General features: G+C 45.8%; 1 protein-coding gene and 1 non-coding gene across 3 annotated transcripts in view; both read left to right on the top strand.

Annotated features, from left to right (window-relative positions):
- Nucleotides 1–19,179, top strand: part of KIAA1549 (KIAA1549 ortholog) — a 142,215-nt gene that overhangs the window by 93,326 nt on the left and 29,710 nt on the right. For both annotated transcript variants that reach the window (XM_023190053.2, XM_023190052.2), the window contains exons 11-15: nt 1,699–1,895; nt 3,663–3,778; nt 12,178–12,383; nt 13,778–14,001; nt 15,452–15,605. In XM_023190053.2, coding sequence (XP_023045821.2) covers nt 1,699–1,895; nt 3,663–3,778; nt 12,178–12,383; nt 13,778–14,001; nt 15,452–15,605 — 897 coding nt within the window. The remainder of the gene's footprint in view (nt 1–1,698; nt 1,896–3,662; nt 3,779–12,177; nt 12,384–13,777; nt 14,002–15,451; nt 15,606–19,179) is intronic.
- On the top strand, nt 6,760–6,863 carry LOC111524808. Its single transcript, XR_002725878.1, has one exon. It is a non-coding gene; the product is annotated as a U6 spliceosomal RNA (small nuclear RNA).

Below are 19,179 nucleotides of genomic sequence, written 5' to 3'. Positions count from 1 at the left end.
AAATAGCTTTTTTTTTTTTTTTTTTTTGAGATGGAGTCTCACTCTTTCACCCAAGCTGTAGTGCACTGGCATGATCTCAGTTTACTGCAACTTCTGACTCTCAGGTTCAAGTGATTCTCCTCCCTCACCCTCCCGAGTAGCTGGGATTACAGGTGTGCACCACCATGCCTGGCTAATTTTTGTGTTGTTTTTTTTTTAGTAGAGACGGGGTTTCATCATGTTGGCCAGGCTGGTCTCGAACTCCTGACCTCAGATGATCCGCCCGACTCGGCCTCCCTAAGTGCTGGGATTACAGATGTGAGCCACTGCACCTGGCCAACAAATAGCATGTTTGATGACATAATATCTTACCACAGCACTAGAAGCTAAGACCTGGCATCCCTAGTCGCAGCCTCGGGGGTCTGTCATGGGTTTGGTGTGGGGTGATGCCGCAGATCCCTGGAGAGGAATCCTGCATCCACTGGATTGAGTGGGGGATGTTTTTGAAGAGCCCTTTCTCCTTCAGTTTTGTGCCCCATTACTTCTTTTGACCACTTCTTTCTAGAAATTCTTTGTTCCCTTTGTTTCTATTACATGGAACTTTCCAAATTCTTCTATTTCTCTGAAATCACATTCTATTTTCTTCCTTGCTTCCTTTTTCTCTTCTTAGCCCCAAACTATTAGATGTTCTCCAACACTTTATCCACAGAATCTGTATTTATGTTGAAAAACTCAACTCCCCTACCTGCCACCTTTATGTGGGTGGTTCTTGAAGTCACATCTGAGCCTGCACGTTCCCCCAGGCTATGCTTCCCCACCTCCAGCTACACTAAGCTGACATCCTTTGGGGCCTCAAATTAAGTGTGTTTGAAATGAAACCTGTCATTTTGTCTTGAGCCATCATTCCTGTATGACTTGCCTCTTTCCCTTAATGTCACTTTCAGGCTTCACGATGCCCTGCCCAAAAATTCACGTCCTCATTGGCTTCTTTCTCTTCCTTTGCCTCTCGTGTCTATTTGGTTTCTGGGTCTTTCTGCCTCATCCCTAGAGCTGTTCATTCCTTCCCATGTTCACTGCTAAGATTTGGGGCTCATGTCTTTGTGATTTTATGCACATGGCATGGCCAGGCTCTCTTCCTGTTTCCTTGGTGTCCTATGTGCTTGGATTTTAGAAATCGGCCTGTGGTTTTCTGATTTCCTGGAGGGCCAGCTCCAGAAGCTGGCGTTTTTGGAGTTATCCATATACAGACTGGACTTCTCTCTCATGCTCCTACGCTCTGATCCACCCAGCATAGCCAATGTGATTTCTTCCCAGGCCTCAGTGTTCTCTGCTTTCTGATATCATCTAGAACATTCTCTTTGTAGCCTCCTCTTTCTGTTTCCAAGTCCTGTCTGTTCTCAAGACCTGGCTTTGGTCCCCATTACCCTATAAAGAATATCTTGCTCCTGCCACATGGCACGTGGTGTGCTGCTGTGACAGCAGGTCAGGTGTTGTCCTGGGGTCTAGCTATTTAATCCTTGTACTCTTGTTTAATCTTTCACAAGTGTCTGTCTTCTCCTGGAACTCTGGGTATAAACAGAACCTGGCACGCAGTCCATGTTCTAGCAATGCTTGTTGGATTGGAGCGGTGGAATTGCCAGCACAGTCTTCGGTCAGAAGTTGTGCTCCTCTCGTCCGCCTTGGATTCCGGGTTAACAGTCTTGTTTGTGTGTGTTTCAGCTGCAGATCCCGAGTGTGAAGGGCTTCGATTTTGCTAAGCAGCATCTGGGTCAGCACAATAAAGACGACATATTGATTATTCATGAGCCAGCGCCACTGCCAGGACCTCTGAAGGACCACACCACGCCCTCGGAAAATGGGGATGTGCCAAGCCCCAAGTCAAAGATCCCTTCCAAGAACGTCCGTCACAGAGGAAGGTTATTATTGGGCTTTCTGTATTATTCTTTGTTGCAGAGCATGCTTCTGTTATCAGGCTGTGGGTTTCTGATGCCACAAGGGCTAATGGTGAGTGCAGCCCTGCATCTGTCTGCAGCCCAGGAGACCGATGACTTGCCCAAAGTCACACATGAGCCCAATAGTGTTTCCGAGCCACTCTCACGGGCTGCCAAAGAAGGCTGTGTGATTTCTTTCCCTACACAGTTGAAGATCATGAATCACTGTCTGTGATGGTTTGAGGGTCCCCATCAGACTTGATCAGGGATTGACCAGCTCGTGTGTATATATCCCAAGGGGAGCATGCTAGGCCCCATGGAGATAATATCAGAAGTAACATAGAAGGAGTGCACGGCACATGGTAGGTGCTCAGCCTATGGGCCACTGTGTCCATGCGTGGGATGCCAGCAGCTTCTGTGACTTCATTGCTTTGTCTGCAGGTGACCTTCATCGCGTCCTCCTGTGTTTGCTTTGTTTTTCTCTGGCTGCTCATGTATGTCACCTTTGTCAGGATATCACACAAGACTCTTCACTGCCTCCTCCCTGCCTCACTCCCCTTTCCCAATTTATTTCTATTACTCCTCTCAAAGTATAGCACACGGAGAATTGCTTGTTAGTTTTCCAAGCTACCTGGAAGCCGCTCCTCACCCCCTGACCCCATGAGAAGGGCTCTAGCTCTGCGAAAGAAGACAGAGTTCAGAGTCGTGTTCGTTAAGTTGACTTTCCATCATAGCACCATCAGGCTTTGGCTACTGAAGCCTCCTGTTGTCAGCCTTTCTTTGAGCTTTGGAACACTAAATCCCGATTTCCTGCTAAGAGCAAAAAAAAAGCGTGTGATCATACCAACATTTGAAACGATGTCATGATTTCTGTCTTATCGGAAAACCTACCCCAGGGGTTCTGGCCTAGTTTTAAGAATGTAATAGATGTCAGAACATGATCTTTACAAAAGAAAATGAGTTATGTAGGGAGATGCTATTTGATTATTTTTCAGGCTAAGAATAAATGGAATCATTGAAGATTATTTCATATGCAAGTAAAATTTTGCAAAGTGTTTTGTTTTTTTTCTTGCCTGGTAGCCTTGTCATTGACATTTAGTCATGACAGCTCAGTGGTCTGCATGGTTAATACAATGTTTTAGCATCTTTCTGGGCACCAGAATGTCTTGGCATTCCACATTGTCATTGAAGCCAGGGAGCCTAAGGAATCGGAGCCAACTGATGAAGGAATTTTCCCTGGTGCAAGCTGGGTGCCACGATACCTTTGCTTTTTATATATAGAATCAAATCTCAGTGTAAGCACCTTCCAAAGATCTGGAGTTATTTGGGGTGACTGCAGAGCTACCCTGGCATCCTAAGGATTCTGCAGACCTAGTTAATCCTGAACCCCAGTCCTCTTTGATCCAACTCATGCTGAACCCAGACTGCTAATCCAGAAATGACTGGGGGCCAGGGGCTGGACCTTGAGCTCTGGTAGCTGTGGGACCTTCCTCCTATCTGGCACTTACTTGTCTAGCATTTGTTGAAATGCAGCCTGCTGAGCCATTTAGTAAGCCGCATTAATCTGTCTTCAGGAGGTGACTGTGGTGTTAATGTGATCCTTGAAGACGCTGTGCTATGGAATAATTTTTTGGACCGTTTCATTTCTGCTGGTTTTGCCTGGAAGCCTGACTTCCACACATAAATTAATGTGACTTTTTCCTTTTCATTCTTTCTTGTTTCTAACGTTTGCAATTCATTTTGTGTCTGCAGAGTTTCTCCCTCAGATGCTGACTCTACGGTCAGCGAAGAGTCCAGCGAGAGGGACGCAGGAGATAAGACACCGGGAGCCGTCAACGATGGCAGGTCCCACAGAGCCCCGCAGAGCGGTCTGTGACTCTTCTGGTTCTTCCCATTAAAAGTAGTCCCTATGAGAGTCCGAAGGCTAGGGCCTGACACTACTTCAAATGCTAAACCCTTAAAAAAAAATCTGGGAAATGGAAAGTTCATCGTTCCTGTGGTTTCTTAGCACCAGTTGTCACCATCTAATGTGGTATTGGTGTCTGCTTTGGGGCCAGGGATTCACTGGGGTACGTCTTAAGGTTAATAGCCTCATTTCACTCTAGAGTCCTCACCCTAGAGGTCAAGGAGGAAGCACACTGAAACCAGAGCCTCAAAAACTGCCCCCAGGATTCAGTAGCTTTCTTAGGAAGCAATTCAAGGATTCACAGCTGTCACTGTCAGAAAGTTGTTTGTTTATCATAGGCCCAAGTCCATTCTGTTTAGTTCTGTTCCTAGATCTTTCTTCCAGCAGGTGGTTTAGTGTGATCAGACAGTTTAGCATGTTTGCTTTGGGAGTCACATACAGCTTCATAGGCCAGGTATAAGATGAGCTTCACTCCTGTTCTAAAGGGTATGACTGTTGAGACTGATGCCCTGTTATAAAGTGAGACCCACAAGTCTTTAGACTGGGGAGCATTTTTTTGGAGTGATAGCAAGGTAGCTTGTTTTTAGTGTAATAGGTTGTATTAAATAGATGTGCTGCTACAGCTATTGTATTTGATGGAGGTTTATTTTTATTTAAGGATTGCATTTCAGTAATGCAAAGATAATTGGGAGGCCTCAGAATATTATTATTACTGTTTTTTTTTTTTTTTGAGACAGGGTCTTGCTCTGTCACAGAGGCTGGCGTGCAGTGGCACAGTCCCGGCTCACTGCAGCCTCGACCTCCCGGGCTCTGGCTATCCTCCCACCTCAGTCTTCCTAGTAGCTGGGATTACAGGCCTATGCCATCACACCTGGCTAATTTTTGTATCTTTTTGTAGAGATGGGGTTTCACCATGTTGCTCAGACTGGTCTTGAACTCCTGGACTCGAGCGATCTATCCGCCTCGCCTTCCCAAAGTGCTGGGATTATAGGCATGAGCCACCACGCCCGGCCAGGATATTATTTTTAATAGTAATTTTTATATTTACAGTGTTTAGTCATACATTTCTCTGTATGGAAATGCAGTGCAGAGTGAACTGTATTGTAGAAATGAACAGACTCTAGACAGAAGCCCGGGGGCCTCTCCTCTCACTGACACACTTGTGGCCTCGCAGGTGTTCAGGGCTCCTGTGGGGCTGCACTAGCCGGTCCTTGCAGTTCCTTCCAGCTCCTTCCACTTAGTTCTTTTGTAACGTTAAGGACATCCCCTTAGAAAAAGGGAAGAGTTTTTTCTTTGGATGTAGTTTTTCAAAATCTTAAAAATTATTTAGCACCATGGTAACAGATGCTGTTTCTGATAGACAGGATTAGAATCTCGTTTTGATCCTTGGAAAGAAATATTTGGTGGGGAGTGGAAAGAGCTCTGGATTTTATCAAGTTCTGTTCATTGCTTATCTGAGAAAACCTTACTTTCAGTGCCTGCGTTTAACGCTGTCTGATGGCATTACAACCAGTATATTCTATAAGAATAACAAAAATCAAACACCACTGTCAACATAGGCTCAGAAGCCAGGTAGTCAGCATCACAGCTCTGGGAACGAGAGTTGAATGTGAAGGAGAGAAGCGAATTAGATGATTTTGTGAATATTAGAAGCTCAGATGCTGCTGTTATAATTTGAAGAGATACCAGAATCTGTATGTTATTTTCATGTTGTAGAAAGATAGTTTTCTCCCTATAAATATCAGTTTACTTTTAGAACTTTGTTTACTTCTTGAAAGGTGCTATAAGATAGCTTTAATGCTGCCATGTAGGCATTTTATTGCTTGCATAGAAACTTAAGTATCCTATTTTAAAATATTCTGAGTTTTTCTCCTAGCTTTCTGTTATTTTATTTTTTAAAACTTTTTGCTTTTTGAGACAGTCTCTTCCTGTTGCCTAGGCTGGAGTGCAGTGGCGTGATCTCGGCTCACTGCATCCTCTGCCTCCCAGGCTCAAAGGATTCTCATGACTCAGCCTCCCGAGTAGCTGGGATTATAGATGTACACCACCACATCTGGCCAATTTTTGTATTTTTAGTAGAGACAGGGTGTCCCCATGTTGGCCAGGCTGGTCTTGAACTCCCGGCCTCATGTGGTCTGCCTGCCTTGGCCTCCCAAAGTGCTGGGATTACAGGCATGAGCCACCTGTCCGGCCTATTTTATAATTCACATAAAAATCTTGCTTTTGTTGAAAGTCACAATGAAGTACAAATTAATGGAGATGGGAGTGGGGAGGGAGACTACTTGAGATCCATTCTGGAGCCCTCTTCCATGTTGCCGTGGGACCAGCATTCCCTTTCACTCCTGCGGGTGGCACAGCCACTGGCTCTCTTTAGGCTTCTTGGCAAGGCTGTTGATGACTGTCCCAGGTCATGTGGCATATTAAGGACCCACCTTGCAATGGAAGCTGAGAGAAGAACTGTTATTTCAGTTTTGGTAAATTGGAGGTTGTGCTTTATTCCTTTTCCAGCTGACTGTTTTTGGAAGGTGACTAGGCCCTGACACATACCCTCATGGCCATCCATGAACCCTTAAAAGATTATTTACTCAAATGTCACTGTGTTCACAGCCATTGCAGCTTTAAAATAACTTACATCATAACCACTGGTTCCCCTTAGTGAAGATGTGAAGGGAGAGATGAGGTAGGAGATGAGCTGCCATTGCTGCGTCTGTGCATAATTGTAGTTTTTCTCTCTCTCCCCTTTATCATCAGGAATATACCAACTAGGTAAGCATTGCAAAATACTCAGCATTCTTTTATGCTCTCCTTAGATTGCATGTGTGCAAGTGTGTGATTTTTAAGTAGTTAAAACTTTGTTCATTTGAATCCCACAAATTCCAAATTCTAGAATTGCACATGCAAACCAAGCTGGCACTGACTTTTGCATGTGCTAAGGAGCTTGCAGTGCTCGCTTCAGCAGCATATAGACTAAAATTGAAACGCAACAAAGATGAGCGTGGCCCCTGTGCAAGGATGACATGCATATTTGGGAAGCATTCCATATTTTAAAAAAATTAAAGAGTTTTCAAAATAGTTTAAATGAGACTGAGTACATATAACAATGAAGTTTTTCAAGTAATTTTGGAGTACCATACCATTTATAAAATGATTGAGATCATAAAGTATAATTCTCGTCTTTTCATGAAGGCAGATTTTCAGAGATCTTTTTTTTTTTTTTTTTTTGAGACGGAGTCTCGCTCTGTCGCCCAGGCTGGAGTGCAGTGGCCCGATCTCAGCTCACTGCAAGCTCCGCCTCCTGGGTTTACGCCATTCTCCTGCCTCAGCCTCCCGAGTAGCTGGGACTACAGGCACCCACCACCTCGCCCGGCTAGTTTTTTGTATTTTTTAGTAGAGACGGGGTTTCACCGTATTAGCCAGGATGGTCTTGATCTCCTGACCTCGTGATCCGCCCGTCTCGGCCTCCCGAAGTGCTGGGATTACAGGCTTGAGCCACCGCGCCCGGCCAGAGATCTTTTCAAGGTAAAATTTTATAAACATAGTGGAGATGACTGCAGTCATTGAGTCATCCATTTAGCAAATGCTTGCTAAGTGCCTGTGGTGTGTCAGCTGCTGGTGATGCAGTGACGATGAGATAAACGTGATTGCTGTCTCACAGGATATTAACATGGGTTGGACACATTAGTAAAGATGCAGTTTTCTAGCCTGGGCAACATAGCGAGACTCTGCCTCTACAAAAAATAGAAAAAATTAGCCAGGCCTGGTGGTGTGTGCCTGTGGTCCCACCTACTGAAGAGGCTGAGGTGGGAGGATCACTTGAGCCTGGGAGGTCGAGGCTGCAGTGCTCTGTGATTGCATCACCACACTCCAATCTGGGTGACAGAGTGAGACCCTGTCTCGAGGGGGAAAAACAAAAAAATGGTTCGATTATATTTACTTGTAGATAATGAAATAATCTCTTTAAAAATGCTCCCTTGCTTTGACATTTTAGTAATTCAGACTGAACTTTTCTCTTTCATTTTGCTTTGTTGACATTATCCTATTTCGTACAATCCTATGTACTGTAATTATTTATTTATTTGTGTATTTATTTATTTATTTTGCTTACCCAGTCTGGAGTGCAGTGGCACAATCACAGCTCACTGCAGCCTTGACTTCTTGGGCTCAAGCAGTTCTCTTACCTCAGCCTCCTGAGTAGCTGGGACTACAGCGTACCACCCCCAGCTAATTTTTTATTTACTTTTTGTAGAGACGAGGTCTTGCCATGTTGCCCAGGCTGGTTTTGAACTCCTGGGCTCAAGCGATCCTCCTGCCTTAGCCTCTCAAAGTGCTGGGATTATAGGCATGAGCCACCATGCCCAGCCTTTTTCTTTCTTTTTAAGATTTTTATTTATATTTTAACTGATGGTAAGAAAACATACATTTATGGTGTACAACATGATGTGTTTTTTGCTTTTATTATTTTTAGTTAACACATAATACTTGCAAATATTTATGGAGGACATTGTGTTATTTCCATGTATGAATATACTGTGTGATGATCAAATCAGGGTAATTAGCATATCTGTCACCACAGACAAAGTTATCATTACTTTGCCTTGGGAACATTCAAAATCTGCTCTTCAAGCTAATTGAAAATATACAATAAATTATTAGAGTCACCCTACAGTGCCTATAGATGCTCAACCCATTCCTCCTCTCTAGCTGTGCACTGTTATTTTTTTGAGACGCAGTCTCATTCTGTTGCCCAGGCTGGGGTGCAGTGGTGCAGTCAGGGCTCACTGCAGCCTTGACCTCCCAGGCTCAGGTGATCATCCTTTCTCAGCCTCTTGAGTAGCTGGGCCTGCAGATGCACACCACCACGCCATGTTGCCCAGGCTGGTCTAGAACTCCTGGGCTCAAGTTACCCTCCCGCCTCAGCCTATCAAAGTGCTGGGATTCCAGGCGAGAGTCACCATGTCCAGCCTCTAGTTGTGCTTTTGTATCTGTTAACCAACCTTTGTCTCTGTCCCTCCTCTTCCCTTCCCAGCCTCAAGTTACCTTACTAGTCTACTCTCCACTTCTAGATCAACTTTCCAGCTTCCACATATGAGTGAGAACAGTGCAGTGTTTATCCTTCTGTGCCTGGCCTATTTACTTAATGTCATCCAGGCTCGTCCATATTGCTGCAGATGGCAGGATTTCATTCTTTCTTATGGCTAAATTGGGATGTTTTGATATGTGTATGCGTTGTGGAATGGATAAATCAAGCTATTTAACATATATATTACCTCACGTACTTATTTTTTGTGATAACACTTAAAATCGACTCTCTTAGCTGTTTTCAAGTATACGATATATTGTTATTAATTATAGTTCCCATGAGGTACAATAGGTATCTTGACTATATAGTAAAATTTATATCATTACTTTTAAAAAATAATTGAAGAGAAAGGGGTTTTAATCCAAGTTCCTACTTGCCTTAAGGCAGGATTCACACAGCATTAATCTCTGTGCGTCCATTGTACTTTGTACTAATCATTATTGTCCAGGGAGCTTTTTTTTAGAAAAACTGTGCAATGCATAGCAAGCAATAATATATAACATATATATTAATATATGATATATAAGTATATAATATGTAATACATAATTACTAATAGTAATATATTACTAATTATATAATATATTACATATAATATACAGTTCTATAAATAAAAATATATAATTATAATATATGTGATATAATTATATAATATATATGTGTGATATATATTGTATGTATATGTAAAAAAAATTAAAAGCCCCTCTTTTCAGCCATGTCGAAGGACTGGGTTCTGGGCAGTATGGAAGCTGGAAGACTTTCTGCACCTCTTATTTCCTCTCCTCTGCTTGGTCCCTCAGCTGTGTAGAGTGGCCCAGGGTCTATGCATCCCCTCCTTCTCTGGTTGCAGTCTATGAACATTTCAGTGAGGATGAAGCAAGGGCCGTGACTACAGTGGGAGGGGGTGAGTCAGGCTCTGGACAGGAGCCCAGTCTCAGGCTGCCACTCCAGTGGTACCCAGGCAGGGCTGACAGCCTAGTGGGGAGGGGCCTTTTTTTTTTTTTTTTTTTAAATGCCTGTCACCTTTGTCTCCCAGCAACCCAGAGGTCTCTGCCACCCTGGAGGAAAGTGATCCCACTTCTAGGTATCAGTAGCTTAATGGGCTACCCTCTGTGACATTTGCTGTTACTCTATAAGTCTGGGTTAGCAGGGCTAGCCTGTCTGGTGAAGCTCATGATCTCCTTTTAGGCATTACGCCTGCAACTTGAGTAGCTGCCACCGATGAATGGTGGTGCCTGGCTGTGCTTCCATTGCACAAATGCACAGATAGTCAGGTTCCTTCTGGGTGTGGGGCCAGGAAAGAAAGCTTGAGCATAGCTGGAATCCAGACAATGGTGCCCCCTGGCTAAGACAGACATCATTCATTCAGAATCAGACAAATAACTTTTCATTGCTTGGGATAATGAATGTAATTCAAATTGAGAGAAAGTACAGACTTACATAGCAATGCTGTGCTTTCCTTATATGAAACATCAACTACTGCTTCTTACTGCTTTGCTCATCTATGTTTTTTACACTGAGGAGAGACCTTTGTGTTTTTCACTTATGCTTTGAAGTTTCAAATGTTAGGCTTTTGTTTAGAAGCAGTTTCTGCATGCACTTATTCCCTCTGTCAGCCTGCTGGCCATTTGTTTGAAAGCAGCATCTAGAAGTGACTGCGGCTAATTAGAAGAAAGGCATCAATTGATCTTTTTCTTTTAGAGGGCAGGGGGAGGACAGGGTCTCACCCCGTCACCCAGGTTGGAGTGCAGAGATGTGATCTCGACTCACTGCAACCTCTACCTCCTGGACTTAAGGGATCCTCCCACCTCAGCCTTCTGAGTGACTAGGACTACAGTTGTGTGCCATCACGCCCAACTAATTTAAAAAAAAATTGTAGAGACAGGGTCTTACTGTGTTGCCCAGGCTGGTCTCAAACTTTTGGGCTTAAGCAATCCTCTTGCCTCAGCCTCTCAAAGTGCTGGGATTACAGTCCTGAGCCACCGTGCCTGGCCAGTTGACTTTCTTAAGTGTGAGTAACTAGCTCTTTCTACTCAACCCGTCTTCATTTTTCTCTTTCTCTTTTCAAAATTAAAGTGTGTTAGGCTTATCTCTACTATAAATATAATACTTATTACAGAAAATCCTCATTATCAAAAATAAAAGACATTGGGAAAAATCACCCATCATGTGAAGATTCAGTCTTTGTTAACATTTTTAAGTGTTTCTTTTCTGTCTTTTTTGGTGCATTTGAATTTCTTTTTTTTTCACAGTTCTGATTAGTTCTTAAGAAAATTATTGTGGTTAAATATACATGGCCTAAAATTTGCCATGTAACCATTTATACACGTACTCTTCACCTGTTTTTAAAGTAGGAACTAGCACCAGGTGCGGTGGCTCACACCTGTAATCCCAGCACTTGGGGAGGCCGAGGCAGGTGGATCATTTGAGGTCAGGAGTTCAAGACCATCCTGGCCAATATGGTGAAACCCTGTCTCTACTAAAATTATTAATACAAAAGTTAGCTAGGCGTGGTGGCACGCACCTGTAATTCCAGCTACTTGGGAGGCTGAGGCAGGAGAATCACTTGAACCTGGGAGGTGCAGGTTGCAGTAAGCTGAGATCACGCCGTTGCTCTCCAGCCTAGCTGACAGAGTGAGACTCTGTCTCAAAAAAATAAAAAATAAATTTAAAAAATAAAGTAGGAACTAATTCCCTGCAAGCAACAGGATTTTTCTTCTCATGTGTCTTTAACTTCGTTTTCTTTCCACATCAGAACTGAAAAGCCAGAATTGGCCATTGTTAACTGGTACCTGCCTGCATGTACTGGTCTTCTGTTTTCTCTGTAGTGACATTGCCTTGGCAACTGAATTTGTATCACTCCGGCGAGCTCCCTCCCAGATGGTAGCAATAGTTCAGAGCTGCGATAAATGTGTTTTCTGAGAGTTCTGTGAATGGCTTACTGAGCAACTTCAGGCTCCTTCTGTCCTACATTCTTTCTGACTGAAGATTTTGAACCACAGTTACACAAAACACTGCAGTTTTTGACACAGTATCATAATGATTTTCTCCCATCTCTTCTCAGGGTACTTGTAATTTTTAATGAAGTGAGAGGATACAGTATACAGCCCAGACTATTTAAGCTCAGAAAGTGAAATTGCAAGCACTCTGCTACTGCAGTGGGGATGTATTTTTGGTCAGAGGCCCATCCAAGGATTCTTTAAAGAATAATTCACAATTTTGATTATTTGGTGTTTCTTTAGATGACTCTGTGTATATGTTTTGCTTTTCCTTCTGTTCCAGGGCCACCACTGCCCAGTTCAGGAAACGAGCAGCACTCATCAGCCTCCATCTTCGAGCACGTGGACAGGATCTCCCGCCCCCCGGAGGCTAGCCGGCGGGTCCCCAGTAAGATCCAGCTCATTGCCATGCAGCCGATCCCGGCCCCTCCCGTCCAGCGCCCCTCTCCAGCCGACCGAGTGGCAGAAACCAATAAAATCAACAAAGAGGTATTTGCTTTTATTTAAAAGTCTGTTAATTAAAAAACTCAGCTAGGCGTAGTGGCTCATGCCTGTAATCCCAGCACTTGGGGAGGCCAAGGCAGGCAGATCACCTGAGGTTGGGAATTTGAGACCAGCCTGGCCAACATGGTGAAACTCCATCTCTACTAAAAATACAAAATTAGCTGAGTTTGGTGGGGGGTGCCTGTAATCCCAGCTGCTCAGGAGGCTGAGGCAGGAGAATCACTTGAACCCGGGATGGGCAGGTTGCAGTGAGCTGGGATCTCGCCACTGCCACTCCAGCCTGGGTGACAGAGTGAGACTCTGTCTCAAAAGAAAAAAAAGAACAAAAAAAACCTCACACTCTGATTTGGTCAGTGTTTGAAAATGAGTGCAAGGTACAGTGTCAGCTGGTTACTAAAGGCATAAGCTACTGACAAGGATTCTTAATGTAAAACATCACGCTTGTTGGAGATCAGATACTGTGCATGGACACTGTGGGGCGCATTGGCAGACATGCAGAAAAGTGTTAGCGTGGCCGACCAGGAGCTGCCCTCTTCAGAAAGAGCCACTTCAGCTTCTTATCCTCCTCACGCTACGACCGAGTTCAGGTCTCCATCTTTGGGGATGCCACTCTGGGGGCAGGGGGTCTCATGCCAGGAACTTGTTTTGGTGACACTAGGTAATTACCTTCTTTGTATCTGTCAGTCCTATTTAAAGATCTCTAAAGGAGGAAGATATTTATTCTTTTCTGGTTATCAGATGTCTCTTCAAAGTTGTCACTGGCCGATTTCCAAGGTTCGGTGACTTTTTTCCCTGCTTTGGGGGATGGTGACAAGACTCCAGTGTACCACGCAGTGCTTGAGGGTAAAGCTTGTGGGATAGCAGGGTGTCTGCTCCTCCCTGGGCTGTGCCTGTTGCCCTCTCGGTGACTCTGGAGCTTGCAGACAGCAGGTTAAGGGTGGGTGAGAGGAGTACAGCAGGAAGGCGCTCCTAAAAGGTTTTGCTGGTCAGGCATGGTGGCTCACACCTGTAATCCCAGCACTTTGGGAGGTTGAGGCAGGTGTATCATTGTATCATTTCAGGTCAGGAGTTCGAGACCAGCCTGGCCATCATAGAGAAACCCCATCTCTACTAAAAGTACAAAAAATGAACTGGGCATGATGGTGTGTGCCTGTAATCCCAGCTACTCGGGAGGCTGAGGCAGGAGAATCACTTGAACTCTTGAAGTGGAGGTTGCAGTGAGCTGAGATCATGCCATTGCCCTCCAGCCTGGGCAAGAGTGAGACTCTGTCTCAGATAAATAAATAAAAATAAAAATAAATAAAGACTTTGCAAAGTGTGTGTGCCAGGAGCCTCCCGGGACCTCCATGGCTGTCGCTCTCTCCCTCACCCTTCCTCAGATTCAGACCGCGCTGCGGCACAAGTCTGAGATCGAGCACCATCGCAACAAGATCCGCCTGCGCGCCAAGCGCCGCGGGCACTACGAGTTCCCGGTGGTGGACGACCTGTCCTCGGGTGACACCAAGGAGCGACACCGGGTGTACCGCAGGGCGCAGATGCAGATCGACAAGATCCTGGACCCCACGGCCAGTGTGCCCTCCGTGTTCATAGAGCCCAGGAAGAGGTGGGCTGGGGTCTTGCGGCTAGGCGGCTGGGGCGGGTGCGCAGAGGTGCTGTGGGGCACAGGAGCAGGACAGGAGCCCCTCTGCTACTGCAGGACCTGTGACAGAAGGACCCCATCCGCGTTCACGTGGAGGTCTCTGAAAGCAGTTGAAGGGGTTCATGCACGGAAGGATGTGGAGGCCACTGGGAAGGCTTCCCCTGGCTGAGGGTCACCTTGGCGTGGGAGGCAGCGGCTTTGTTTGTCCCCCTCACCTCTGCCCCTCCGCCTGCCTGGAGGCATTTCCTGGGGATGTAATCCGTCTGTTCCAATTCAGCCTGTCTAAAACTGCACTCAGCCTCTCCTTCCCACACCGGCCCCTTCTGTGGTGTCCTTGGCTCTTCCTCACCTCCCACTCTGTCACCTCCAATATTTTCATCTCCCAGAGCCATCCAGGCCGGCGCCCAGCAGATCTTCATTGGGTTTCTCACAGCTGCCTGCAGGGTCTGGGGTCTTACCTTCCCCTGGTCTCCCAGACTCCCGTCCCCGACATAGATGCATTTTCCTTAAACATGGCTCTCATGTATGTCTTTCTCTGCTCAAAGCAGAGAGGAGGCTCAAAGCAAGAGAGGCGGCTCTTGTTGCCTGCCAGGTGGGACCTGTGCTTCTGTGGCAGGCCAGCCCAGCCCCTCCGCTCCAGCTGTTTCCACAGGTCAGCCACATGGACAGAACTGCCACCCAGCAGACAGCCTGGTAGCCCCTGAACATTCGCCTGCCTGCCATTTCTGTCCCGGCACCCGCTTCCCACATCCTCCCTGGTTTCAGGTCTCATTCACTCTTCAAGACCTAGTTGTGGGCCAGGTGTAGTGGCTCACGCCTATAATTCCAGCACTTTGGGAGGCCAAGGCAGGCGGGTCACGAGGTCAGGAGTTCAACACCAGCCTGGCCAACATGGTGAAACCCCGTCTCTACTAAAAATATGAAAATTAGCTGGGCATGGTGGCAGGTACCTGTAATCCCAGCTGCTCAGGAGGCTGAGGCAGGAGAATTATTTGAACCTGGGAGGTGGAGGTTGCAGTGAGCTGAGAGATTATGCCATTGCACTCCAGCCTGGGCGACAGTATGAGACTACGTCTCAGAAAAAGAATAATAAAATAAAAAAGTCCTAGTTCTAGCCCCATGGGACTAATAGCTCCCACTGACTTCTTTTCTGAACGTCTATACAGTTAAATAATATCATGATTACAAATGGCTTTGTATCATTCTGTGTTGCTCCACGTGGGTTAATAGGTCTGTTTAGGTAGGCTCTGAGCTTCCTTAGGGCAGAGACTGTGTCCTACGTGGCGTTTATATCCTATGGGGTGTTATCAGGGGCCAGCACATCCTAGGTACTCGGGGTACTTAGTGTTTAGTTGATAAGCCAGTGGCAAAAAGAGTGATTTCCTACGAAGATAATTTCTCTTTTTCCTGGCAGCTCACGGATAAAACGTTCTCCCAAGCCTCGCCGGAAACACCAGGTCAACGGCTGTCCTGCCGACGCTGAGAAGGACCGGCTCATCACCACAGACAGTGATGGCACCTACAGGAGGCCCCCCGGCGTCCACAACTCGGCCTACATCGGATGCCCAGTGCGTGCCGCCGACTCCGGCTTCTGGAACCGGGGCAGGGAGGCTCCTAGAAAGATGCGCGGAAGGGGGAGGAGAAGCAGCAGCACTGGCTGCCGCCCTGTGTGGTGTCGGTGCCTGATGCCTGATGGCTGATGCGCCTGGGCCCTCTAGGTCATGAAGTGGGTGGGGTAGGGTGCCATCCCTTCTGAGGGGAGCGTTGAGTCCTGTCAGCCAGGGTGCTGCCAAGTGCCACCTCTGGAAACACACTCCGTGTTTTTCCTCTCTATACGTAAGCCCTGTTCTCTCAGACTTCACAGTGGGACTTTTTGAGGTTAACTGGAAAACAGAGAGAGAGAAATTTCCTCAAGGTTTTTTTTCCTTCTCCCTAGTCAGAGGGTTATTTGGTTTTGTTGTTTATTTTTATTTTTATTTTTATTTTTTTGAGACAGGGTCTTACTCTGTTGCCCAGGCTGGAGTGCAGTGGTGTGATCCAGGCTCACTGCAGCCTCAGCCTCCTGGGCTCAAATAATTCTCCCACCTCAGTCTCCTGAGTAGCTAGGACCACAGGCATGTGCCACCATGCCCAGCTAATTTTAAAAATTTTTGTAGAAATGGGGTCTCAGCATGTTGTCCAGGCTGGTCTCAAACTCCTGGCCTCAAGTGATCCACCCGCCTTGGCCTCCCACAGTGCTAGGATTACAGGTGTGAGGGCATGACCCTGAGATCAGGAGTCTTATGCTCTACTGAGAGCTAGCCCGGCTGGATTTCCTAGTGAGAGGAGGGATATTTAGGGTTTTATTTCTCTGTACTGTCCTTGGAATGCTAAGAAGATAGCGTATTTGCTTATATATATTTTGCTTTTATGGGAGAAAGGGGTTAATGGAAATTAAGAAATAATGAATGGTGGCTCAGGCCTGTAATGCCAGCACTTTGGGAGGCTGAGGTGGGCGGAGCGCTTGAGCCCAGGAGTTGGAGACCAGCCTAGGCAATATAGCAAAACCCCGTCTCTCCAAAAAATACAGAAATTAGCCAGGTGTGGTGGTGCATGCCTGTAATCCTAGCTACTTGGGAGGCTGAGGTGGGAGAATCGCTTCAGCCCAGGAGGTTGAGGCTGCAGTGAGCTTTGATTGCACCACTGCATTCCAGCCTGGGTGACAGAGCAAAACCCTGTCTCTAAATAAATAAATAGGGGATTATATTTTTCCAAAGTAAAAGAGGTCCAGACAGATTTGCTTGAAGTGTTAAAGGCAGATATTGATAGGGTAAGGTGCATACACACAGACTGCGCTGAGTTGGGGAGAGAGAACCAGCCTCACTTAACCACCCATGAGAAATACAGACACAAAGACACCCCAAGACAGAGAGGGCGAGCCAGGTGCAGCTAACTCCGGCAGCACTGGGAAACACAGGGCGTCCTAAACTCCGTGCCAAGAGAGCCCTGCCTTGCTGCAGCAGGCCCCTTTCTCCTCCTGGAGGCACTCACAGAGCCAGCCTTGTTTAGAGACACGTTAGCAAAAAGCACACCCTTCGAGAAGGGATTTATAATGAACGTGATCGCTTTAGGTAGAGCTCATAGAAATAGTGAGCAGTCATTTCTTAGTTGAGTTCTGTATTTTTCTCCTAAATTATATAAATAGCAAGCACTTAAAGACGCTAAATATAATTACACAAATGTGCCAAACATTATTCTGGGATGGGGGCCTAAATACAACTGAATTATGATCATCTGAAAGAACCAGACTTTTCCTTAGGAATGTATGGTATTTCTAGGGTCCTAAAGACCGACCTTCTTGATCTCCTCATGAGGATCGGTGCGATTTCAGAGAGTTGGGCTGTCTGTAAATGAAACTACTCTCTTCCTCAGTACAAGGAATTGAGTAGTTCCTGTTACTTTCTAAATGCGGTGCATGGCTGCTCTTACAGTAGGTGGCGCTCTTGTGCTGTGTTGGGTTCTAGGGGTGTTTGGGCATCTGTGGGGTTTGGCTTGATCTGGGGAGGGCTCCCCAGGGTTGTCACCCGGAGCTTTTGTCTGTGCCAAATGGAGACTTGCCATGGTGTGGAACTAACAGATAGAAGGGGCAGTATCCCTTTTACCCCTTCACTTCTCCAGCCAACCTGGGCTCCTCTCTCAAAGGAATCTGTGGTGAGTCCTCTCAGTCCCCTCCCTTTGATTTTTTTAAATGATTGAGTTTTGTATGGGGAGGAACCTGTTTTCTCCTGGCTGTCTTCATTCGCCTGCCTCAGTGGCCCTAGATTAGCCTTCTTTCGCGGTGGCTTGCTGCATCGTTTTCTTTTTTCCTTAACAGGGAGTGCAGAGATTCCTCCTCCTGTGGGTGCAGAGCAGCCTCTTCTTGGAAGACACCGCCCCAGAGGGTGCTTGCCTTCGGTGGCTCCTTTTTTCAGAGATTTCCCCAAAATAAAAATCTTCCTCAGATTTTGAATTCTGAAACACATACTTTAAAAGATCATGCCTGTCTCAGAGCTCATTTTTTCTTAGGTAGTTTATCTTTTTTCCCCTCAACTTTTATTTTAGAATCAGTGTACATGTACAGGGTGTTTTGTTTTTGGTTTTGTTTTGTTTTTTCGTCTTCAAGCCTATACTGGGGAAGTACTATGCGTTTTTGAATTACCTTCAATTTTCCACTTTCCCCTCAAAAATATCTTTTCCTTGAGGGGTGTGTTCTCCTAAGGCCAAGAGAAATATTCCTTGGTTCCTTGTAATGGGGGTTACCATTATAATTCAGGCCTTGGTAGAAATCCAGCCAGCTGCATGTTTTTGTAAGTAATTTTTTTTTTCTTTTTAAGACACTCCAGCTCTGTTGCCCAGGCAGGAGTGCAGTGGAACAATCACGGCTCACTGCAGCCTCGACCTCCCTAAGCTCTGGTGATCCTAAGCCTCCCAAGTAGCTGGGATTACAGGCGCACGCCACCTTGCCTGGCTAATTTTTGTATTTTTAGTAGAGATGGGGTTTCGCCTTGGTGCCCAGGCTGGTCTCAAAACTCCTGGGCTCAGTGATCCTCGTGCCTTGGCCTCCCAAATTTCTGGGATTGTAGACATGAGCCACCAAACCTGGCCTAAATAAAGTTTTATTGCAACACAACCGCACCCATTTGTTGGCTTGATACCAATGACTGTTTTTGCTGCAAGGCAGAGTGAGTAGCTGTGACAGATTATATGACTCATAAAACCTAAAGTATTTACTGTCTGGAAAAAGTTTGATGTAATTTGTCATCCAATGCAGACACTGGAAAGTGTAAGGGGATATACTATTAATCATTACCGTGGGACAACAGGCATAAACTGAGGTTGTCCTGGACAACCAGGCTGTCTGGACACCCTCTTACAACACCCACAACAGACTGCAAAATAGGCACAAAATCCATAACTTTGATGACTAACAGTAAAAAGATGTACATTTATTCCTGAAGACTGATAGATAAACTGTATCTGAACACATCTACATGTGAAACATCTATAGTCTAAATATAGATGTTAGAATATAGGAAGTTGAGTAAATCCTCTTCTTGGCCTGCAAGTTCTGTAGTCTTGCCTGCAAAATGAGGAGAAAACAAGAAGGTGAAGGACAGGAAATGG

The sequence above is a fragment of the Piliocolobus tephrosceles genome, chromosome 8 (assembly GCF_002776525.5).
Source record: "Piliocolobus tephrosceles isolate RC106 chromosome 8, ASM277652v3, whole genome shotgun sequence".
NCBI classification, from domain to species: domain Eukaryota; kingdom Metazoa; phylum Chordata; class Mammalia; order Primates; family Cercopithecidae; genus Piliocolobus; species Piliocolobus tephrosceles.
The sequence above is the reverse complement of the archived record's forward strand: the minus strand, read 5'-3'. Positions and strand labels throughout refer to the sequence as shown.